The sequence below is a fragment of the Panicum virgatum genome, chromosome 2K (assembly GCF_016808335.1).
Source record: "Panicum virgatum strain AP13 chromosome 2K, P.virgatum_v5, whole genome shotgun sequence".
In the NCBI taxonomy this organism is placed as follows: Eukaryota; Viridiplantae; Streptophyta; class Magnoliopsida; order Poales; family Poaceae; genus Panicum; species Panicum virgatum.
In genome coordinates this window covers 63,539,781-63,563,677 of record NC_053137.1, presented here as the reverse complement: position 1 = coordinate 63,563,677, position 23,897 = coordinate 63,539,781, and the positions used below count along the sequence as shown (strand labels likewise).

At 46.5% G+C, this 23,897-nt stretch overlaps 6 protein-coding genes across 13 annotated transcripts; 4 read left to right on the top strand and 2 right to left on the bottom strand.

Moving 5' to 3' along the window:
• Positions 1-78: 78 nt before the first annotated feature.
• On the top strand, positions 79-3,827 carry LOC120694302 (mitochondrial import inner membrane translocase subunit TIM17-2-like). Its single transcript, XM_039977458.1, has 2 exons — positions 79-916; positions 3,432-3,827. Exon 1 carries the CDS (start codon positions 252-254, stop codon positions 906-908), a length of 657 nt encoding a protein of 218 aa, XP_039833392.1. The 5' UTR covers positions 79-251; the 3' UTR covers positions 909-916; positions 3,432-3,827.
• A 1,046-nt stretch (positions 3,828-4,873) lies between these two features.
• LOC120694292 (COBRA-like protein 6) lies at positions 4,874-7,215 on the top strand. Its single transcript, XM_039977455.1, has 5 exons — positions 4,874-5,084; positions 5,174-5,253; positions 5,406-5,862; positions 5,953-6,399; positions 6,514-7,215. Exons 1-5 carry the CDS (start codon positions 5,027-5,029, stop codon positions 6,801-6,803), a joined length of 1,332 nt encoding a protein of 443 aa, XP_039833389.1. The 5' UTR covers positions 4,874-5,026; the 3' UTR covers positions 6,804-7,215.
• A 61-nt stretch (positions 7,216-7,276) lies between these two features.
• Positions 7,277-10,756, bottom strand: LOC120694278 (COBRA-like protein 1). Its single transcript, XM_039977447.1, has 6 exons — positions 10,423-10,756; positions 9,670-9,749; positions 8,557-9,013; positions 8,244-8,403; positions 7,879-8,156; positions 7,277-7,775 (listed from the first exon to the last, which is right to left on the bottom strand). The coding sequence occupies exons 1-6, from the start codon at positions 10,508-10,510 to the stop codon at positions 7,483-7,485; spliced, it is 1,356 nt and encodes a 451-aa protein (XP_039833381.1). The 5' UTR covers positions 10,511-10,756; the 3' UTR covers positions 7,277-7,482.
• Positions 10,757-13,638: 2,882 nt separating this feature from the next.
• LOC120694245 lies at positions 13,639-16,996 on the top strand. 7 transcript variants are annotated; one of them, XR_005683413.1, is made up of 9 exons: positions 13,639-13,918; positions 14,039-14,085; positions 14,250-14,317; positions 14,487-14,554; positions 15,267-15,348; positions 15,498-16,104; positions 16,239-16,366; positions 16,452-16,551; positions 16,663-16,996. XR_005683413.1 is itself a non-coding variant. In XM_039977403.1 (9 exons), the coding sequence occupies exons 5-8, from the start codon at positions 15,323-15,325 to the stop codon at positions 16,548-16,550; spliced, it is 873 nt and encodes a 290-aa protein (XP_039833337.1). In that variant the 5' UTR covers positions 13,650-13,918; positions 14,039-14,085; positions 14,250-14,317; positions 14,487-14,554; positions 15,267-15,322; the 3' UTR covers position 16,551; positions 16,663-16,996. The 7 variants fall into 7 exon arrangements, 6 of the variants coding, with proteins under 6 accessions (XP_039833369.1, XP_039833375.1, XP_039833337.1 ...); XM_039977403.1 differs by having other exon boundaries at positions 13,650-13,918; positions 16,226-16,366; XM_039977420.1 differs by having other exon boundaries at positions 13,650-13,918; positions 14,479-14,554; positions 16,226-16,366.
• A 26-nt stretch (positions 16,997-17,022) lies between these two features.
• Positions 17,023-23,421, top strand: LOC120694232. 2 transcript variants are annotated; one of them, XM_039977388.1, is made up of 7 exons: positions 17,023-17,502; positions 17,628-18,402; positions 18,509-18,677; positions 18,778-18,864; positions 18,972-19,231; positions 19,336-19,504; positions 23,152-23,421. In XM_039977388.1, exons 1-6 carry the CDS (start codon positions 17,136-17,138, stop codon positions 19,502-19,504), a joined length of 1,827 nt encoding a protein of 608 aa, XP_039833322.1. In that variant the 5' UTR covers positions 17,023-17,135; the 3' UTR covers positions 23,152-23,421. The 2 variants fall into 2 exon arrangements, with proteins under 2 accessions (XP_039833322.1, XP_039833330.1); XM_039977396.1 differs by having other exon boundaries at positions 17,025-17,502; positions 17,631-18,402.
• Positions 20,104-22,596, bottom strand: LOC120695578 (protein FAR1-RELATED SEQUENCE 5-like). The gene is made up of 3 exons (XM_039978789.1): positions 22,209-22,596; positions 22,065-22,160; positions 20,104-21,917 (listed from the first exon to the last, which is right to left on the bottom strand). Exons 1-3 carry the CDS (start codon positions 22,594-22,596, stop codon positions 20,104-20,106), a joined length of 2,298 nt encoding a protein of 765 aa, XP_039834723.1.
• Positions 23,422-23,897: the final 476 nt, after the last annotated feature.

The following is a 23,897-nucleotide window of genomic DNA, read 5'->3' as shown; positions in this document are numbered from 1 at the left end:
CCGGTGATGGGACCCACCTGCATCGAGAGATTGCTGTCACACCAACAAAGAATATTGGCCGAGAGCGCTAATCGCTCGGGGAGCCAATTAGCCAAAGCAATTTCTCCAGGCTTTGACGGCTCCCCGTTTCTCTTCCCCCCATTCCGCACCAACCACGCCAGGGCCCGAGCTCCGTGCTAGGGTTTCCTCTCCCGCCGCCGCCGCCGCCTCCGGTGGAGGAGGAGCTGAGCGAGTAGCGCCGGGAGGGGACCATGGGGACGCCGGAGACGTCGCGCGAGCCGTGCCCGGACCGGATCCTGGACGACGTGGGCGGCGCGTTCGGGATGGGCGCCGTCGGCGGCTCCGTCTTCCACTTCCTCAAGGGCGCCTACAACTCCCCCAACGGGATGCGCCTGTCGGGCGGCGCGCAGGCCGTGCGCATGAACGCGCCGCGGGTGGGGGGCAGCTTCGCCGTCTGGGGCGGCCTCTTCTCCACCTTCGACTGCGCCATGGTCTACGCGAGGCAGAAGGAGGACCCCTGGAACTCCATCGTCGCCGGCGCCGCCACGGGCGGGTTCCTCTCCATGCGCCAGGGCGCGGGGGCCGCGGGGCGGTCGGCGCTCATGGGCGGGATCCTCCTGGCCCTCATCGAGGGCGCCGGCCTCATGCTCAACCGCGTCCTGGTAAACCCGCCGCTGCCCGCCGAGGATCCTAACCTCATGGGCCCCGGAGGGTTCCCGGGCCTCCCGCAGGCGCCGCCGGTCGTGGCGCCTCCTGAGGCCGCGAGCTCCAGCGGTGCGGCTGGCTGGTTCGGGGGCCTGTTCGGCAAGAAGGAGGAGAATAAGGACAACTCGAGCGGGGGCAAGTCGGAGATCCTGGAGAGCTTCGACACGCCGAGTACCCCGATACCATCGTTCGAGTACAAGTGAGGAAAAAGGTGCGATTTTTACTCGATTTACTTATTCTTCAGTCTGTGTTCGTTTCGGATTGAGAGAGAAACCTAAAGCGATATCTACATTCGATTCGGCCCCTGTTTACTGCTTGCTCGATTTTTGTTTGGTGCTTCGTGGAGTAGGACTCTTATTCTTGCTGTCCAAGTTAGAAATCGCTTGGATTTGGCAGTTGATTTCTTTCCTGTGCTACATGTTGCGATATTTTTTTGTTACTAAGTCCGTACGGAATCCAACTAGATAGTGTTATTAGCTTCCTATTAGAGAACGGGGTTGGTCTAGTCGTCCTATATACATCTGTTCGGGACACGGGATCTACAGCGGAAGGGACACGGGAGAACATTGCTTTGCCACCCTTTCCAAAGTTCTAGTATTACTCCTCCGTTCACAACCAAGGATCAGAGGTTAGGGTCAGACAGCAACTACTATGGAGTCTCTAACGGCTACGGCGCCATGTCCAAACCGCATCATCAGTGACGCGGGTACAGGATTTGCCGTTGGTGCTATCGGGGGTTCTTTCTTCCACTTTGCCAAGGGTCTCCGCAACGCACCTAGTGGCACACGATTTGCTGGTGGTCTGCAGGCTATGCGCATGAATGTTCCACGTGTTGCTGGAAGCTTTGGTGTTTGGTGCGGCATGTACTCAGCATGTGATTGCACTCTTGAACACTTGCGTCATAAGGAGGATCATTGGAATTCCATCCTTTCAGGTGCGGCTACTTGTGGCATCTTTTCTTTGCGTCAGGGCTTCCATGCGGTTGTTCGGTCGTCCATGCAGGGTGCGATTTTTTTTGCCCTAATTAGTGGGGTAGAGAGTATGATGCAAGGCTCCCCCTGATGATATGCCAATGCCAGAAGACGTTCCAGCTATCACCCCTGTGGACATATCTTCAGGTGGTGGGTGATTTAGTGGATTATTCGCAGAAAGGAAAGTGGAAGAGGGAGTAGCAACTAGCAGCAGTAAGGCTGATCACTTTAGAGACTTACAAGGGAGCCAAGCATGCCAGTACCTTGTTTTGGGTATAAGTAGATGTATTGGATTTGTATTGTTCTTTTAACTTCTTATTATAACCTAGTACCAAAGTCAGTGTCAGGCAGGGAGAATATTTTCACATGATATGGATATATTCAGGTTTATTTGATGATGTAAAGGAACAAAAATTCAGGTTTCACTTCATTGTAATTTTTTTCTTCTTTCCACCGTTTGCATAGCCCGGATTTCATAGTTTTTTTCTTCTAATTTCTTTGGTTGGAATTGGACAAAATATTTGCAGACGTGTATCATTCTGGGCACTACTAGCTCTCTGTTAATTTGTGCTTCCTTGTGTGTGTTGATGTGTTGATGTTTTAAGAGTTCTTATCTGTCTTGACTCATGGCTGAATAAAATGGTACCAGCTGTTCGGAGCTGGTTTGTTCCATGAGCTTTGCCCTAGTCTATAAATTCTGCAAATTTTGCTACGATCCTGAACATTACTCCATTAGTTGTAGAAGGTAGAAAGATAGGTAGTGTATGTGTTTTTGATTGATCAATTTGCCCTATAATTATTTTTGCGGTCATTTGCTCTCATGAATCAGATTGCGAATGAGGAGTTTGTTGTCAACTTATGAGTATATCTGGTCAAGAATAAATGGCCTAGTTTCGAAAATAAATGAAAGAAAAAACTTCAGTCAGCTTGTGTGTATGAATTATGTGTCAGCAAGTTATATAGGTCTATTATCCTAAAAAAAGTTATATAGGTCTATTTGAAATAAGACCAGGATAACTGAACAAAGGATAACCAGTAAATTTTACAATTCGTTAACCTTGTTTTTTGGAAGATCCAACATTTTGGAATTGCAAATATGTTTGTTTGGCTTGCATGGAACATGTCTTATTTCTTGTTCTTCCACTGCATTTCGAGTGTATGAACATGCACCTTATTTTCTAATTTTAATTTCATTCGGCTGCAACTTTGCAAGCTGGAACTCCATGTGGAAAGATTTTAAGCACATTTTGTCCAATAAAGTAACTGAAGTTTAAATTTAAATTGTTATATGAAGGCTTCCTTTGGATAGGTGTTTTGCTGAGATAGTTAAGTCAATCGCTCTTCTTTGATCAGAATCGCCAAGCTGCAATAACTCGTATAAGCCCTATGCATGGAGGTTAAAATCACAATGCCTTGAATCATAGTATTACTTGGTTGTATTCTCATTGAGATTCTGACTTGCAGCAAACCTGTGGCATTTCTGTTAGACAAGTGGGTGAACATATGCTTCATTTTCTGTACCGCCTCGACACTAAATTTATTTTTTGCCTTTGATTCTCAACAAGCTTATGCATAACTAATGATGTTAAGATACGGTGGCTACCAGACTAGTGCTTGCAAATGTTAAGCTGTTGATGTTTTTTCATACTTTTAACTGTTTATATTGCATTCCTTTCTTGGTTATTTAAGTAACAGATCAGAATTCATGGCTGGGTGGACTTCATGATAGTGTGCTAATTTGAACGTACTTGACAGGTTTGCTGATGGAACTGTTGCTTACCTGGTCTTGGAACGTGGTGATTGGAATTGGGGATGCAGATCAGCAATACAATAACCGTGAGGACAAGTGATTCACTTGCTCGATAACTTATTCTTGCCTTTGCCGCTCTGATTTGATGGCTCATATCTATGCGCCCTTGCTTGTGTATGTATAAGCCTTCTGAACGTGGCAGATTGGCTACTTTTTGAAATGATGTAGTAGTAGAAGAACAAGCAGAAGCAGTAGTGTAATGCCTATATGATAGCATTTGTGTTGTGTGCATTTTAATGCACTTGATAAAACCCGTGTTCTATGCCTCGTCATGCTGGCCTCTGAAGGGACAGTAATATTTGAGTTGTGAGTTGAGCTGTTCTGCAGCATCCTGTTCCGCAGATCCATCGTCTTCCCCGTTGCTGGCTGGGAGTTCTGAGTTGAACTGTTCCACTGCATCCTGTTGTTCCGCAGATCCATTGTCTTCCCCGTAGCTCATTTTGAGCTGCAATGCTTTATTCCCCCTGACCATCTGCCGAACTGCCGTGCCGTTTTTGTTTAGCCTACTGATGTCGCACGGTGTGCCTGTGATGTAGGGTACTGCGAGGTCTGAACTGCTCTATTGATGACCGCTCTTGGGTACTGCGATTCGGTTGGTAAAACTGCCCATTGTAAGGTAAACGATCGAGATCGACGACTCCAGAAACAGGCATTTCAGCTTCAGCACTCGGAGCTTTCGTGACATTTCCAAGACAACCGCGAAGTTTACTGGCTAACTGAATCGAAATGATGCTCGGATTGGGAATGCATCGTTTTCCCTTTTTATGCTGGGCACGTTAATCTTCAGAACAGAGGCATGTATGAGCCGATCTCATCAATCAAACCTGTCAATCCAGAAACAGGCACACGATCACTGCAACTAAATTTGAAGAAAAAAATCCTTAAATTACAACCAAGGCTCGCGCACGTGCCGGCGATCACGAAAATTTCGAGCCGCGACAGCGGCCGCGCACCTGACGCGGCCTGAGAAGAAGAAGAAGCAGCAGCAGCAGCTCATGTGTTTGGCCGTCGCGATCGGCGGCCGTGGCGCGGCGGTTGCGATGGCCATTGCTTCATCCCCTTTCCCTCCTGCTCCCACTACCACTCCTGCAGGCGCGCGGTATCGGCGTCAGACTGTCAGTGTGTATGATCACCAACCACGTTGCTTCGGCAGGGAGGCACCAAGCCGCAAGCAACCCAGCCCGGGGCAGGCCGCGTGCGCGGAGCCGCGGCCACCGGGTAGAAAGGCGCGGTCGCCGGCGCGCGCACGCGTCGTGCGTCACGGGCTCGGCCGATGATGTGTTACCGTGAAGGAACCCAACCGACGGTGGCAGAGCGGCGAGGTTGGTGGCGCTTTGCCATCGTGGCCGGCGCCGCCGTTGGCTCACAAGCAAGCGAGAGGAGCGCCCTCCTGCCGAGCCCATGTCTAGCTTTCTTCGCGTTAAAAAAGCCGTGCGCGCTGCTCACCCCCAACCAAATGCGGCGTCCTGCTGGTGTGGTCTAGCGAGCCGCGTGGTGCTTGGGCTCCGTTCGTTCCGTTGAGGCTCGCGTCGATCTAGCGATGGAGCCCCGGTGCTCCGTGATGGTCCTGGCCCTCGCCGCCGCGCTATCCGTCGCAGGTCAGCTCCTTATTACCGTCTCCTCTGCTCTTGCACGCTCCCCTTTCGAGCTGACCAATCAAGTGTCTGCCAATCCATTCTTATTGCAGTGGCTTACGACCCGCTGGACCCGAACGGGAACATTACCATCAAATGGGACATCATGTCGTGGACGCCTGACGGCTATGTCGTGAGTACTAGTAGTAACTTGGGTTATGCTGTAAATCATGCTAGAATGGGACATGGTTGGACATCGATAGAGGATTTTTTTTTGGTCACTGACAACACGGCGAGATCGATCGATCGAGTTGCTGTTGCTGACACGACCAATAATCGATGCAGGCGGTGGTGACGATCAACAACTTCCAGATGTACCGGCAGATCATGGCGCCGGGGTGGACGGTGGGGTGGACGTGGGCCAAGAAGGAGGTGATCTGGTCCATGGTGGGCGCGCAGGCCACGGAGCAGGGCGACTGCTCCCGCTTCAAGGGCAACATCCCGCACTGCTGCAAGCGCACCCCCGCCGTCGTGGACCTGCTTCCCGGCGTGCCCTACAACCAGCAGATCGCCAACTGCTGCCGGGGCGGCGTCATCAGCGCCTACGGCCAGGACCCCGGCGCCGCCGTCGCCGCGTTCCAGGTCAGCGTCGGCCAGGCCGGCACCACCAACCGCACCGTCAAGGTGCCCAAGAACTTCACGCTGCTCGGCCCCGGCCCTGGGTACACCTGCGGCCCCGCCAAGGTCGTCCCCTCCACCGTCTTCCTCACGCCCGACCGCCGCCGCAAGACCCAGGCACTCAGTGCGTTAATTGGCGCTCTCGCTGCGCTTCTCTTCTGACACTAGGGAGTAGGTTCCTGCCTGACACGGCGCGACGCATACATACTTGCAGTGACGTGGAACGTGACGTGCACCTACTCGCAGTACCTGGCGTCCAAGTACCCGTCCTGCTGCGTCTCTTTCTCCTCCTTCTACAACGACACCATCGTGCCCTGCGCCAAGTGCGCCTGCGGCTGCGAGCACAAGACCTGCGTCCAGGGCGACTCGAAGCGGCCGCTGGCGGTGACGGGGAAGCACACGCACGCGGCGGCGACGCGCGGGCACCGGGACAAGGAGGCGCCGCTGCTGCAGTGCACGACGCACATGTGCCCCGTGCGCGTGCACTGGCACGTCAAGCTCAACTACAAGGAGTACTGGCGCGCCAAGATCGCCATCACCAACTTCAACTACCGCATGAACTACACGCAGTGGACGCTCGTCGCGCAGCACCCCAACCTCGACAACATCACCGAGGTCTTCAGCTTCGACTACAAGCCCGTCGTTGCCTACGGATCCATCAGTAATGAATTCTCTGCTTTCTTTCTTACTGCTCAATCCGTGTCCGCGCTCTTCACTCGATCTGCACCTGAACTTGCATTGATGGGATTGCTGTCTGTTCTTGTGATGCCATCAGATGACACGGCCATGTTCTACGGGCTCAAGTACTTCAACGACCACCTCATGCAGGCGGGGCCGTACGGGAACGTGCAGTCGGAGGTGCTCATGCGCAAGGACGCCAGCACCTTCACCTTCAGGCAGGGCTGGGCGTTCCCGCGCAAGGTCTACTTCAACGGCGATGAGTGCCAGATGCCGCCGCCGGACGCCTACCCCTACCTGCCCAACGCCGCCCTGCCGGCCCCCGTGGCGTCGCTGGGCGCCGCGGTGGTGGCCGTCGTGGCGTTCCTGGTGCTGGTCGTGGTATGAGACATGAGAAAAACACAGGAGAGCGATCGACCTAGCGCTAGAATCGGCCGGCATGGGGAGAAAAAGACGACGATGTTTTGCTCTGTAGATACAGTCGACGTTTTGACTTTTGAGTTTCAGGATTGGTTTGGATATCTAAGTTTTTTTTTCTTTCATTAAGGGACCGCAGCAGCATAATTTTGAAAGAGAAATCTGTGCATCTCACGTCAGATCTAAGTCATATAGCTAACAGCTATGCTGGTGTCTGAATGTGATGAGATTGCTGATAGTGTATGGTGAAGCGAGATCATTGAGAAAGAGGATTTTCCAAAATGACAAATCTCTAGAACTGGGTAAATCAAATGATTATTATGTGATAATCTGAGGTTGTTCTAGAAAAAGAGGTAAAAAAAGAATATAGTTTGAGCCGTCCTACAATTTGTAGATCTTGACAAAAAAAAAAGGAATATCTTCAAGGAAATACTTTGTGCAAATTTTTGCATGATGCCGAGGAAACAGCTTTATTTAATTTGTCGTTAGTCAGTCTTTGCTGAAATTTACATGTATGGGAATGTACATGCTTGGTACGTAACTGTACATTTGAACACCATAGAAAGCTTCGCAAGAAACTCAATGATCAGAAGGCAATAACATCCAATGCAATCAGGTCAAAACTTTCTGTGAAAAATGTACTACATCACTAGGCATTGGCCAGTAGGATTGCCAATGCTGCCCAAACGGCAACAAATGTGAGGAGAACCGAAGCTGACTGCCGTGGAGAGGCGTTGGGCAGCCACGGGTACGCGTCCGGCGGCGGCATCACGCAGTTGTCGCCGTTGAAGTACACTCGTCTCGGGAACGCCCAACCTTTCTGGAAGGTGAAGGTGGAGGGCTCCTTCCGGAACAGAAGTTCAGACTGAACATTCCCGTCCGGCCCAGCCGTCATCAGCAGATCGTTGTAGTACTTGATGCCCCATAACATCGCTGTGTCGTCTGCGAAAGCAGAAATCTTAATGCTTGAAACAATAGGAACTAACAGAGCATTAGTGCAAGTTTGAATGTGCCCAGATAGTGGATTGAAGTGCCAGGTGCTCACTTATTTCACCATAGGGGTTCAGAGATTTGTAGTTGAAGCTGAAAATTGTAGTCAGGTTGTCGAAATTGGGGTGCTGCGCAACGAGGTTCCACTGCGAGTAGTTCATCCGGTAGTTGAAGTTTGTCACGGTGATCTTGACCCTCCAGTACTCCTTGTAGTTCACTTTGACATGCCAATGCACTCTTATTGGGCACATGTGAGAAGTGCATTGGACTAGAGGTGCCAAGCTGTTCTTGTTAGGATCGTTCACGACAGAGGCCAGATAAGGTGAATTGCCCCTGTCGAAGAACAGCACATCCAATCTTCAAATAACTGAACAAAACAAAAATCACATGTTGACGTTGAGTTCTGTCAGAGTGACTTACTCTACACAACTTCCGGGTGCAGTGCTGTTATTCTGGCAGCCACAAGAACATGTTGGGCAGTTGACAATGGTGTCGTTGTAAAACGATGAAAGCGAAACACAGCAGGTTGGAGATCTTTGGGCAACAAACTGTGAGTATGTACAAGTCACATTCCAAGTCACTGCACAAAGAAAACAAAGGTCAGCTACTGAAACCCGAGAGGTCTTGCTGTCAGAATGGATCATAAATTTGCCAAAAAAAACAATTAATCTGATAGTTGTTCATGAGTTTATTTTCCTTGCAAAATAACTAGAACATTAAAAGAAGATCTTACTGTGTGCTTGAGTTGATCTTCTCCCATCCGGCGATATGAACTTAGTAGGTTTCACTAGTTTGGCAGGCCCGCAGGTATACCCAGGCCCGGGAGCCTTCAGAGTGAATTTCTTGGGCACCTTCACAGTCTTATTGGTCGTCCCAGCCTGACCAACACTGACTTGGAACGAAGCCACAGCATTGTCAGGGTCCTGTGCCCATGCGGTGAGGACTCCTCCCTTGCAGCAGTTGGCGATCTGCATGTTATAAGGTGTGCCCGGAAGCAGGTCCACAACCTCAGGATCCTTCTTGCAGCAATGGGGAATGTTGCTTTTGAATTTGGAGCAATCGCCTTGCTCAGTGGCTTGGCCACCAGCCATGGCCCAGATTATCTCCTTCTTTGCCCAAACCCATCCGAGTTTCCAGCCCGGCGCTTGGATGTGGCGGTACTGCTGGTAATTGTATAGGGAAACAACAGCCTGGACAGAAGGTTGTTTCACAGGATGTGAGATATTGGCAAGTCTTGTAAAATGGGGGAAATGAAAATGATTATAAGTGAGGTTGCTCAAGAAAAAGAAAAGATTTTTGAGGTGTCAAATCTCAATTGCGTGAAATGGATTTCGTAAAAAGGAGTGTGGAATGCATTTGAAGAATTGGTATTTGGTCAGGTCTGGTAGGAAATGCAACAGAGGGATAACGGAATAATTGAGTACAGCAATTGACAGTATACATAGTTTCAAAAGCTAGCTTTGTAGTTTGTACTCGTAAAGGAATGCGTTCTTAAAATGCTACTGCAACAAATAAAAAGTATCACATGACAACATTCAGCATAAGCACATCAAGAAAAGTACTGCACTGCTCAAGGACATGCAGGTTGGAAATATTTCAAAGGGCATCGTTTTCTGAGACAAAAGAATGACGGAGAAAGCAGCACAATGACAAGAAGACTCAAGACTGAAGACTAAGATGCAGTAATTAGAGTAGACGGTGTCTTGTGGAATAATTTTCATGTCAGGTTAGATGAATGAAAGCGTATGCAGAATATTTGTAACAATAGCGATGTGCAGTGGATTTTTCTTTTTAAATTATGGATGGTAAAAAGGTAGCTTTAAACAAAAAGAAATCGTTTACTCACCACATAGCCATCTGGAGTCCACTGCATTACATCCCACTTGATTGTTATGTTCCCATTCGGATCGAGTGGATCGTATGCATCTATAGATTACCAAGGGAAGTTTCATGAAACTCGGTACTACTATCCCAAACTTAAAGATAGTAACGGTACCACATATACAAAGAAATCGTGCTAAAGGCGTTATAATAATTAAACACACGACAAATTGAAGGCATAAAAACTTTCAGCATCGAGACCAAACACCCCCAACCAATTACAAGCAGCAACCAGCCATACCAACATGAGCTATTCGTCAGGGAACTCGATATCTTTGAAGCAAACTGAACTGAAAGAATATTTTACAGTCAAATGTTTCATTGCTCACATTAGCGATCTAATACTTGGGTTCACACTATTATGCTTCATTGAATATCAAAAGAAGGTCACCTTAAAAAAGCGGAAGATCACATTTTTAGTATGACACTTCCCGTAAGGCTGATTTCAAGCTCCGACAGAAAGTATGAACCCACACACTATTTCGTGTAAATTTTGTTTACCGGCCAAATGATAATCATGGGAGAGGCTACTATTATGAAATTGCTAAAAGCAGAGACAACCAAATTCAAAACTATTGCTAAAAGCAGAGACAACCAAATTCAAATCTTTTTTTTTTCTTTCTGTCCAATCGAGTTTACGCGGAAAATGTCTGCGCATTGTAATCCAAAAATGGAGAGAAGGCTCGAGAAAGGACGCCGGCCCGATATGCGAACTGACCTGACGAAGGCGTCAGAGAGGAGACGGCGATGACGAGCAGCGCGACGGAGGCGCACAGGCGCAGGGACGCCGGCCGCCGTGCCGCCATGGCCCGGCCCGGCAGAGCTCAGGAAGTAAGCAGCAGCCCCCTGCCCTGATCGCTGTCGTCGTGTCTGCTCCGCGCGGAGGAAGGCAACAGGAGCTCAGAAGAACGAGGAGTGGGTCAGAGGGAGAAGCAGAGGTTTCCTCTCCTCCTGTGGTGTCTGGCTGGCCTACTAGTAGTTTGTATGCGCGATGGCGATGTGGGGGGATGCAGACATGCACGCAGGTTTGAGCTATTCTTGTGGGTGCGACTGGGAGGGGGAGCGAGCTTTCCCGGCTTCCCCTTTTGTTTTTCCTTCTAGGGGAGTGCAAACTGCAGCGAAGCTAGCAGTGATGGTGATCCCACTGCCAGCTGTGCCCCCTCACCCCCCCCCCCCCCCCCACCCCCTCCTTCATCTTTTCACTGCATTCGGCTGGTGTTTGTAGCCTCCAGCGCTACAATATTTCTCTCTCATATTGCTCCAGTTCTATTTTCCAGCCACTAGCCAGATAACTGTATTTTTCTCTCACACCACTCCAACTCCAGCCTCCAGCTCCAGCCTGCTGAACACAGAATTTGTATTATTGACCTGTTTTCTTTAGAAAGATGGATTTCAAAAACAAAAAAGATGAAGTAAAACGTTCCACCGCGTTTAGCACATTAGAACTTGTGCGCATGCTTTCTACTTTGCTGAAACCTGTCATAGTGTCATGGACTTGCATGCAGTTTCAGGTTAAGGTTCATGCCATTCAATTCCTTGCCGGTTAGGGTCTGTTTAGATGAAACGCAAAATTTTTTGCGTTGGAATCTTGTTAATTTGAAGTACTAAATGAAGTCTATTTACAAAACTTTTTACACAGATGGGTTGTAAATTGCGAGACGAATCTAATGATGCTAATTAATCCAGGATTAATTAATAATTAGCGGATGATTACTGTAGCACACATGTTGCAAAACATGGATTAAGCAGGCTTGTTAGATTCGTCTCGCGATTTACAGCCCATTTATGAAAAAAGTTTTATAAATAGATTTCATTTAGTACTTCATGCATGTGTCAAACATTCGATGTGATGATTTTTTTGTGTTTACGAGTTTATGGGTGGGAGCTGCCTTAATCAATCATCCGATGGTGTCAAAAGGGGCCACCCATCCCTGTCATCTCGGTAGGTTCTCACTAGTGCTCTGCTCACTCCGAATTTGCGTGACAAAAAGTCGCTTTTTGTGCAGACTAACAACGCCGGCCTCTCGAGTTGGGCGCGCGTAATCTTCAATCTTTCCCAGGCGACTGTCAGGCCGGGCACTAAGAAATCGATCAGCTAGGGATGTTGACGTAGCTGCGTAGTAGTATTGTTCTTTGGCCGGCCGCGGCTTGTGGCTTACGGAGGAGCGCGATGCGTAGACTTTGAGATAAATGAACCAAATCAATGGGGATCAGAAACATTCAGAATAGTGCCGCCTTGATCTTCTGACATCGTTTTTTCTTCTTCTTCTAATTTATGTATAGTAGAATTAATAGTGATAATGTGATAGAGCCCCCATCAGGAACATTCGAGAGAACGAGATCCCTCAGGCCCCGTTTAGTTCGCAAAAATATTTGGGTTTTGACATTGTAGCACTTTCATTGTTATTTGGTAATTAATGTCCAATTATAGACTAACTAAGCTTAAAAGATTCGTCTCATGCTAATCAGTTAGACTATATAATTAGTTATTTTTTAACTACATTTAATGTAATAAACAATCGATGTGACGGGCACTGTAGAAATTTTTTTGAGAACTAAACGGGGCATGAATCCTCTTGCGAAAACACATCCATCGGCCAGCTGGATAAATCCTACCGGCCCTTTATTGATGAAAAGCTGTTGGTTTTGGTGCTGTAGTACATTTTGTTGTTACTTGACAAATAATGTCCAATTATGGACTAATTAGGCTTAAAAAATTCATCTCGTGCTAATCAATTAGACTATGTAATTAGTTTTTTTAATTGTATTTAGTGCTTCATGTATGTATCCGAACATTCTTTGTGATGGGTACTGTAGAATTTTTTTTTTGAAAACAGGGCCTGTATTATTCCGTGGATTTCTGCTGGTCGCTGAATTGGCGTTTGTTGTCTGACCGTGTGCATGTGCCAGCCGGAACAGGACGGCGGAGAAGCCGGAAGGTTCTGGACGAAACGCGCGGCCGCCGCCTCGCGCGCACGCGGGTCTCGTGAGGGAGCGCGGCGGCGGAGGGCCGGCCGGGCGACAGCTAGGATCCAGCCACCAGCGGGCAGCGCAGGGGCGCACATGACACGAGCGAGCGAGCGGGCGAGGCAACCAGCGGCGGAACGAGCGAGAACGAGCGCGCACGCAAAGCGTGGCCTCGGGGAGCGCGGCTGCCGGAAAGCCGCGGCCCGGACCAGACGGATGGTGTGAGCCGCTGCGCAAGGCAGGCGGTGCGCGAGCGAGCGAGCGCACGCCCCACAGCCGTTCCGTGTGCCACCACCGGCGAAGGCTTAAGTGGTCGCGGACAGCTGGGATTGAACTAGTTTCTGCCCGTGGTATGTGCGTGCTAGTTGGATGGATGCCCGCCAGGGCGCCGTGTTGCGTGCTGCGGACGCGGCGGCGGCATGGTCAAGCCCAGCGGGTGGCGCACGGCGGGCGAGGCCGGAAGGGATGAGGCAACTCGAGGTGACATTTATTCTACGCGGGGAAGAGGCAAGGCGAGCCGGCCCACTCTTCTTCGGCTGCACACGCGCTTTCCAACCGAACTAGAACAATGCGCGGCGTTGCCGCGCAGAAATAGACCCGCAACAAGGCTAGTCAAAGTACACTCATATTTATCAAAGATAGGAGCATAAACAGAATATATTATATATGCGCATAAATTAAGTCGTGGAGATTTCAAGTATGTTCATGTAGCTACGTAGTGCCACTCTGTTACATAGTTCACAAAGTCGGTATATTGAAGAGCTTCAAATTTATTATTTATTTAATTTTTTACATACCAATTAATCACACCAAGAAAAAAACGGAGAAGGGCCAATGTTAGGATGTGAAGACAACAAAAAAAAAGAAGGAATGGGCAGAGTCAAGAAAAACTACAGTATTTATATAAGGTAAAGACTTTATAACAGCCGGCCGTATTCTCGGCCTCCCACACGGCCGGCTGCATCTACCGGCGCGGCCAGCAGGCCCACACACTTCTAACCCCGCAGGCGCACACATCATTAGTAACGTTGATTTTTCATTCAAAACATCGAATTGCGCGCCCGTTCATTTCCCTGCCCTCCCTTTCTCTCTCCCTCTCTCTCTGTCGTGGGTTCATTTCTTCTCCTCATCTTTTCTCTCTAGGGTTCCTCTCTCTCTTCCGTTTGGGACATTTTGGTCACCCGAATCCGCTCATCTGGGGATCTCACGAGAGCACTCCAGGGGGATCGAAGCTCAAATCTATCCAGGTAGGTGTTCTCTCCTTTTTCGCGCGCCGATTTGATGGATTTTACTCCCCCTCACCGCTCGAGCTTGCAGCGATTTTTTTGATTTTCTCTGATTTCCTTCGTGGTTGTATTTTGGTGGAGGTTATCATCAAGGTCATTTTGGAATCGAGAGGCCGCAGGAAGTGCAGGTGAGTTCATGCCCCCCTCCCCCCAAATCCATGCCTCTCCTCACTCCTAGTCCAAGCACATCTGTGTTTGATTTCTGCGATTTTGATTTCCTCAGGTTTTTGTGCGAGCGGAGGTTATCCTAATCCATTTGTTTTGTTTTGTTTTGTTTGGTGGAGCTCACCAGCGAGCATATCTGCGGGATCCAAGCGCAAATCATCAGGGGGTTCGTCAGAAATCCCAGACCCGAATCAGGTGAGCAGCTCACTTGGATCCCCCCTCCCCCCCAAATCCATGCCTCTCCTCACTCCTAGTCCAAGCACATCCGCGTTTGATTTCTGCGATTTTTGATTTCCTGAGGTTTTTGTGCGAGCGGAGGTTATCCTAATCCATTTGTTTTGTTTTGTTTGGTGGAGCTAACCAGCGAGCATATCTGCGGGATCCAAGCGCAAATCATCAGGGGGTTCGTCAGAAATCCCAGACCCGAATCAGGTGAGCAGCTCACTTGGATCCCCCCCTGATTGGATGCCTCAGTCCAAACCCAACCGAAATTGATGCATGTGTGTGTGATTTTTCTAGCCCCGCATGATCCAAGGCCCCACATGTGCTCTGTGTATGTGCTTCATGCATCCGTAGCATCTATAGGCTAATTTGTGTGTATGTGCTCTGAGATTGTTTTAGGTGGCGATTTTGTGTTTTTTGTGCTGGCCCTTTTTTATTTTTTTTTGGCAATCTAGTTAGTCTGAACATGTGTTTATCCAGGTAATTATATCTGAACATGTATAGTTATTAGTCTTTTTCCCCTTATCTGAACTAGGCTGCACATTGCCCTGCACCACAAATCTGAACATGTCTAGACATTTTAGCTAACTAAACCTAAAAATGCTTAGTTTCAGACATTAAAATCTTAACATGCCTTCAGTTTTTTTTTTTCTGAAGATGCAGTATATATGCATGGTTACTTGTCTGATTTTTTTTTGCCTTTTTCTAAGCGCACACCTGTGCTGTTATGCATCAAGTAAAGAGTGCTAGACCGCACATTGCTCTGCTATGGATCAGTTTTTAAATGAAACTAGACACTACATGTGTTTTTTAGACATTGGCTTGCACACACCACCACCAGCAGCACCATTACTCACTTATTCATTTGTTAACACCACCACCAGCACCAGTACTTACCCCTTTTATTTTGTGTAATGCGCAGCTTTTTCTCTCTGAAACACACTCCAATTACAATGCCAAGAGCGGAGAAGCAGCGACATGCCCGTGCGACATCATCCAATACAGTATGCCCCCCTCCCTCCCCCACGTTATTTCACCAATAGCCCCAAGTCACAGTTAGGCAATAATTTCTTTTCAGCACAGCAAATTCATGCATCTCGTCAGGCATTTTTTCTGAATTTCATTTGTACTTTTTATTATAATATGTGTGCAGAACCTTAGGAACAGGGCATCCCCCTGCTAGACTTATCAAGCTATATAGATACATTTCTGAGGATCAGCGCGAGATGATTGCTAATGTCAAATTTGATGGCTTGTTGAAGATCGCGTGCACCACAATGCCAGTGGACTTCGCCAATTGGCTGATGTCGGAGTGCTTTGATCCGGAATCATCAGAACTAGTTCTCCCCGGGAGGGGTAGGATTTTAGTGACACCAAAGGTTGTGGCTAATATCCTAAACTTGCCAGACAAAGGTGACGAGGTCAAATATGAGTTGGATGTGGATGCAATCAACTTCATCTACAGCAAGTATGGAATTATCCAAGGGCAAGCACCTAGGATTGAAGAAATAATGGAAAGGATCAAACAAAACAAGCGCGCAGATGAGGATTTTCTGAGATCATGGATGATGATTGCAGTGTCAACCTTTTTGTGCCCGCCCACTGGTTTGGGAATAAGCCCCAGATGTTATCCAGCACTTCTTGACCTTACACGCGTGAACAAGCTGAACTGGTGTCAATTTGTTGTTGACCAGCTCAAGGAGGCAGCCAGAAAAATGAACAAGCAAAATTCTGTGAGGGGTTGCATCTTACTACTTGTTGTAAGTCCTCATCCCTTTTTTTATGCACTGTCATTTTACTATCTGCATCTTATCTTTTTTTCTGCCTTCGACATCTTGTTGTAAGTTCTTTACTTTCTTGCATCTTACACCTTTTTTTCAGATCCTGTACGTAGATTCATTAGATGTTGGTAATGTGCAAATCCCTACAACCAAGCCCAGGATTGCAGCATGGTCAAGGAAACTTTTGGACCAGGTAATCAAGCTCGATACAAACCATGATGAATCATTTGGCAAGCTAAAGGTAATGGGCTAATGCACATTATTCACTGCAGTACAGTTAGGTTCTGTAAATGGCCTCACTAACCTTTCTGCATTTTTTTCTCCAGCTAAAATTATCAGGGAGTTCGGTGGCCCAAGTTTCATTTTTCCAGATGGATGATGTAAACAGATTTGTAGCATTAAAGGCGCCCCCACACGGCTACTGAGGTGTGTTTGTGCTCTGTTAAAGTAATTTAGGCCCTCCCCTCATGCAGTTTTATAGCATGTATTGAGCAAATCAGTATACACGCACCGGATTCACTTTTTAATGTCTTGCAGAAGAAGAGAAAAATCGCCAATGCTGTGAGTAAAGTTCTGACTGGGGTATCAGAGTTGCTTGGCACCTTCATACAAGATATGGCTGATGCTGAAGAGACTCCCAAGCCAGAATTGAGAAGATCAAAGCGTAGTAAAACTGCACAACAATCTGAAAATGATGGCGAAGAAGACATAGACGAAGACCCAGATTATGATGATGGAGAGGAGTGGATTAGCAGCAGCGAGGATGATTCTGATGAGGATTTTGAGAGTGAAGACAATCAAGATGAAGAAGGGGAAGATGAACAAGAACAAGGCGAGAAAGAAGAAGAAGAAGAAGAAGAAGAAGAAGAAGAAGAAGGGGAAGATGAACAAGAACAAGGCGAGAAGAAGAAGAAGAAGAAGAAGAAGAAGAAGAAGAAGAAGAAGAAGAAGAAGAAGAAGAAGAAGAAGAAGAAGAAGACCTTGTCCCCATTAGTAGACGGTTAAAAAGGATGCAATCAGCCACAAGCCAAGCAGGCAGGGTGCAAACAGCAACAGCTACTGACAGCTCTGTTGGCATTCCTACACTTCAACCAATGGGTAGCACAGGCAGTCTGATCAGCAGGCGTTCCAGATTAATACTACCAGACAAGCTGACTAATGGAGTGGATGGGATTAATATGGTTGGTGCAACAGATCAAAGTTGCAGTTCTAGGGACCAAAAACATAGTAACGAAGCTACTTCATCGAAGGCGGTTGTTGGTGATGTCAAAGGGAGTTCATGGGATTTCCCAGCCCCCGATTGTGATATTATGAAGTTCATTGTAGATCCCACACCACCTCAGAAAGTATCCAACACACAAGGCCTTGATCCTATAGGTAATGAGTTCATTTTTTCAGCTTTTTTGCTGCTACTGCATTCATTTTTTTAATGCATCAGGAACCAAGTTCATCAAACCCCCAGCGTGTGTCTAATCATTTCTCTCTGTCTCTCTCTCTCTCAGCAGACCCCAGATCTGCATGGACATTGGATGGGCTGGATGATGATGTGTATGAAATTCTGGAAGCACAGGCTATTCAGATCAATGAGCAAGCAAAGGCCAAGCATAGGGATGTAAAAGTTGCAGGAACAACTCAAATTATCGGGTCAACATCTTATGCTGCACCAGAGGTTCCAAGAGAAGATTCTAGCAATAGCAATTATTCAGGAGCAGCAGTCAAAGTTGCAGCAACACCGCTACCTCTTGGGACAACTTCTTATGCAGCAGCACCAGCAAAACATGCAGACCCCACCAGCTGCAACATATCAAGAGCAACAGCAAAAGTTGCAGGAACATTGCAAGCTGTCATGACAAGCTCCACCGGGACACCATCTTTTTCTACGCCGGAGGCGCCAAGAGCAGATTCAAGCAGCAGCAAGCATTCAGGAGTAGCGGCAAAAGTTGCAGCAACACCCTCTTATGCAGCAGCACTAGCAAAAGATGCAGATCCCACCAGCAGCAAGATATCAAGAGCAACAGCAAAAGGTGCAGGAACACCACAAGACGTCGGGACAAGCTCTCACACAGCAGCACAGGCACCACAAGCTATTGGAGATCTTTCCATCACACCAGAGTATGCACCTCCACCAAGAAGAGAGCACAAGCTGCCTGCTGCACTACAGTCCCCTTATCTTAATGGTGCAAGGAAAGTTTCATTCAGCTGCAGTAGAGCCGTGACGAAGACTTATAATGCAGTATGTATGTTCTCAGGAAGGTCAACGAGGTCCAAGAACAGGAAGTATGTATATCATGCCTGCCACTTAGTTTTAAATTATCATCTAGCATTTTTGCATGCTTAAATTATAAATTGTGTTTGTTTTTACTATATTTTTGCTTCTTTGCAGTGTAGTCATAATCAACTATTTGTCCAACTATGCTACACTGGGACATTTAGTTGATTCAGTTAAACCAGGGGGAAAGCTAACCAACACTATCGCAGAGATTGGCATTCATGTAATTAATGGCAAGAAGAAAAAGGGTGCAACCAGATGGGTCATGCCGCTATACATTACGGTGAGTTTCCTCTCTTTTTTGGGTCCAATAACAATATTTTTGCTTTTCCTCTTTTTTTCATGGATTGGACATCTTCTCATATAACCGAACCAAATGACAGACATTCCTGCAAAGTCAACAAATTTACGCAAGCGCGGTCAAACATGCATTCACAAAAAGTGAAAACAATCTAAACCACCGGCAACTGGTATGGTGCAAAGCAAACCCCCCCCCCACCCCCCTCTGTGTTCTACCATTGTAAGTTCCCTTTTATCCAAAATTATCTTATCATTTTTTTTGACATGCATTACACAGGTATTGTTCCCTGTGTTGCAAAGGCTTGTCTCGAGCGATATACATTCAGGGCACTACTTCCTAATTGTTCTGAACCTTCGGAACAACAGGTTTGAAGTCCTCGACTCTATGAGAACACTGGAGAATGAAGCGCTGGCACAGTGCTGCAACACAATCACCAGCGGAATCAAACAGTTATGGAAAATCTACTATGCTCAGACAACCGAGCAAATAGAGAACTATGAAACTGTTCAAATTCCAGTTCCAAAACAAACAAACAAGTAAGCAAAAAAAAATTTGTGTGCTTTTTCATTGTATGCAATCAGATGCACAACACAGGACACACTAAATTCTTATTTTTTATGATTTTTTCTACATTTTGCAGCCATGACTGTGGGTTCCACATGTTGATGCATGCTCAACATTGGGATGGACGTTTGGTGTGTGAGCTTCATGGAAATGACATTCCTAACATACGGAAGATCCTGGCGCATACATGGCTCAGCTATGAAGAAAATGACGTAGACTGGGAGAGCATCTTAAATGCAGAATAGGTATGATTTCTCATTTTTCTCACACAAGCAAATTAGCATAACCCACAAAGCATCTCAAGTGTATTCATGGAGCAATTTAGTAACTAAATTAGAAAGTTCCACCATCTTAAGCAAATCACATTGCCACACAAGCATCTCAAGTGTATTTGAGAAGCATTTTCCTATGGCGTAAAAGCATTTTTTTGAGGTGCATACTATTCAATATAGCCTCACACACACACCCTAACTATCCCTCCAACCCACCCAAAGCTCGGACACACCCAGACTCTGAAACTCTCTCTCCCATTTTTTCCGGACACCTTGCTGCATTATGCTCAGTGGACTTGCAAATGCTGCACTTGTTCTTCCTCTTTGCCTCTGCATTCATCCCTTTTTTCAGTCTTTTTTCCTTCTTACGGCCTTTCACTTTTGACCTCGGGGGATTGCCCACAGGGTTCAATAATGCACTAGCACCAGGGTTTTTAGTAGGTAGACCATCACAACCACCTGCAGACAAAGTATTCAATATTCGTCACAACATTTTTTTCATGCCCGCAGAGTCACCAACCAGCAAATTAATCTAGTGCATAGTGTCAGGTTTGATAGTTTTTGATTTTTTTTCACACACCTGGCTGGACAGTAGGCAAAACATTTGTAGTTGCAATGACTCCTCCGCTACAGGGAGCAGAATGCACACCAATAACAGGAGCTGAAACCGCGGGTATATCCGCGGCACTTTTAGTTGTAACACTAGGCATAATGGTCCCTCCGGTAGGCTGCGTGTTTGCACGGACCCTCTGTCTGCTTGGCCTTTTCCTCTTTTTGATTTCATCTAGTGCAGAGCGTATCATTTTGATATGACTGTCCATAAGATCATAAGTTTCCCTCGAAACACTCCCTTCAACAGCTAATCCCGCGAACGCTGTAGACAGATTTGCGAACCACATGGTCTTTCTGTTGTTTAGGGGCATACCTCGAGCAATAAAGTCAGCTTGCACATGTGAATTAGCATTAACTCCCCCATTCTCATTCTCAGGGACTGATTCTTGTGTCCATCTTTTCAGTAGGAAATGATTAGGTATTGTTTTCACACCCAGCCTAGTCATTATCTTCATTATGTGGCAACATATCAGACCATCTCTATCAAATTTGCTGCACTCACAGTAATAGCTTTCCTCGTCCTGAATCGCAGTCACGAGATATGCCCGCTTGCCATAGCCATAAACAAATTTGTTGTTAGGCACTAGGTAGTATTGGATTTGCCCTTCAGGCTTCACATCATACTCAGCGGTCTTCTCAAATTCCTTTGAGAATCTGTAAAATAGGTTTTTAGTGTAGACAGTAGATGCGTATTTCTCAATAGGATATCTAGACCATCTTCTCCTGTCTCTATCGTCAGTCTTGAAATCTTGCCCATCTTGTGCAACCAAACACTTGTCTTGAATCTTTTGGTATTGCTTAACAAAGTTCAGCACAGACATGTTTGGGTTTACATATTTTTTTAGGACAGCATTGAACCCTTCACTTCTCTGTGTGGACTGCAAAAAGGGGTAGAAGCAGTGCATGTAGTAAGCTGGTGCAAAGCTGCTCCTGAGTGCATACAAGCGCTGAAAATGGACATTGTCAGTCAATCCATGTTTGTTTATCATAGCATCCCATTTTTCTTCAAATTCTTGCGGATTCATAGTGTGGTTCAAGCATTCTTTGAAGTCCTCTTCTAGCTCCTCATCCCCATCCAAAACAGGCCCAATTGTACCAGTGAACTTGTCCATAATGTGCCACCGGCAGTTTCGGTGATTAGTATTAGGGAATACATGAGCAATTGCACACCTCATAGCTGCATCTTGATCAGTGATAATGCTCACAGGCGCCTTGCCTTTCATTGCCTCTAGAAAAGTTTCAAATAACCAAGTGTAGCTAGGAGTTTTTTCATCCCTTAGGAAGGCACATCCCAACATGAATGACTGCCCATGCCTGTTGATCCCAATGAAAGGAGCAAATGGCATATCATACATATTTGTCATGTAGGTTGCGTCAAAAGACGCACAATCATGGTATGACTCGATGTAAGCATGCCTTGCTGCACCATCAACCCAAAAGAGGCTCTCAACCCTGTGCTCAGCATCAAGTTTAATCTTGTGGAAAAATTCTGCATCTCCATGTTCCAATTCCCTAAAGTAGTCCAATGTCTCCTGCATATCTTTAAATTTTTCCGTTCTTCGAATGTTGGAGCGAAAGCTGCCAACATCCTTTGCTTCATATGGCACTAGCTGCGCAGACCCATAGAACTCATTCATTAGCTGCATTATGCGCCCAGTGCTTAAATTGCAACCATGCAACATTTCAATGAAATCTTTCTCCGCCTGAGGGATGCCTTTGTGAGACCTCATGAACTTTTTCAAGGACGGCTTCACAACAAGGTCGTGGTTGTGATCTGGAGCAAAGAAAATCACATGCCATCTATCACCAATTAACTTGACAATCATTCTTGCTTTGCAATCTGTATGATGCATCTTCTCCCTTTTCCTTTTCTTTCCACCATCCATCTTCTTCTTTTTCTCAGCATTTTCAATGTCATTACCTTCATCGTTGTTCACAGGTTCAGATTCTCGCACCGTAGAATCACTGTCATCATATTCTACAACTGAATTGCCTTCTTTCATTTTCCTTCCACGGCCTTCTTTGTTACAAACAAATAGAATCTTTTATTGTTCCCTAGTCAAACTTGAGAGGCGTGAAGTCCCTGTACGAACTGAGAACCCAATTCGTTTTGCATAAGAGTTGTAGAACTCCCTCGCCTCTTGTTTAGTGGAAAATGTTTGCCCAATGTATGGCACTGGAGGTGTTGACCAGATCTCTTCCACAACTTGCAAATCTTGGGTGTTCTCATCATTCACTTGCACATTCTGGGCGGCCTCATCTACATTGTTGCCAACAGTAGCCAAATAGTTGCCAACAGGAAATACAGATGGATCTTGCTCTGGAATATGCTCAATATCATGCACTGCCTCCACACACCCCCCATCTTCTGCCTGAGTGCAATAGAGCGGATTTGCATCCGACTCACCAAGGAAATCATAATCAAAATCTGGTGGGGACTTGTTTAAATCCATTCTTTTTCTCAACCTCTTTTTTCCCCTTGCAACTCTACCCCCTGCACATTTGATTCAGTACCAGATCACAAACCTGATTTAGATAGAAGCACCAGACCATTACAACACATTGTTTTTGAACATGCATCTCCTTTTTCATGATTTTTTATATGCATCAAAAAGCAAGTAAATGTCATTCAGTAGGCAATAATGTACTGTTCAACAGGTAGATCAGTTATTTTGTTTAGCTTATAATTTTCTAGATAACCCCTGTATGTATATTTTGTCTATCTGCATTCAAGCAAGCTAGTTTGTACTTTGTTCAGCACCACAATCAATCTAATCAAGCATCTCCTTTTTATGATTTTTTATATGCATCAAAAAGCAAGTAAATGTGATTAATTAGGCAATAATGTACTGTTCAACAGGTAGATCAGTTATTTTTGTTTAGCTTATATTTTCTAGATAACTGTTGCATGTATATTTTGTCTATATGCATTTAATCAAGCTAGCTTGTACTTTTGTTCAGCACCACAACCAATCTAATCAAGCATTTTTCTATACTGATTTCATCAGGCTTTATGGCAGCGGCTTCAAAAGTGGTTCTACAACACAGGACCCAACTACAGCGTATCTGCATCTGTATTTTGGGGAGAAGATCTGTTGTTTTTTTCTTCACATTTTTTTTGGGGATGATGATGCCACCGCATGTGGATCCATGTGGTTACTGGAACCTAGATGTTGGGGCCTTGGGGGAGGGGAAGAATTGCAGATGATCGCAGCATAAAAGACTTTGTTATGTGTGACGTACCTAATTCGATGTGATCTGCTTTTCTTTTGCCTTTTCGTTGATGCCTATCTTTGCTTCTGTGCCGCCGCCATTTTTTGTTGGAGTTGCATCTGCTTCTGTGTGTGCTAGGCGGCGGCGGCAGTGGTGGAGATCCGAGAACGCAATTTTTCTGGCGGCTGAGAGAGGGAGGATGTGGCAGAACCACCTGAATTATCCCGGCTCAAGTGCGCAGGGCGTCACCATAAAGGCAACACTAGCTCAAACGCACTTCAAACGGAATAATTCTTGGTCTGTCGGGTAACAGTCCCGATACAACCACCGGTTCTCGGATCGAACAAGCATACCCCGCACGAAGGCGAGTCCAGAGATATTACAACCACAAGTTTACAACACAGGCATAAAATGATTACAAACCAGTTCTAAAACATTATTACAAGTACAAACTTTAAAAAGCAGTTATACAAACCATAACTTTAACTTCAGAGTTTGAAAACAGCGGAAAGAGACAACGATGGCTACAACACGTCGCAAA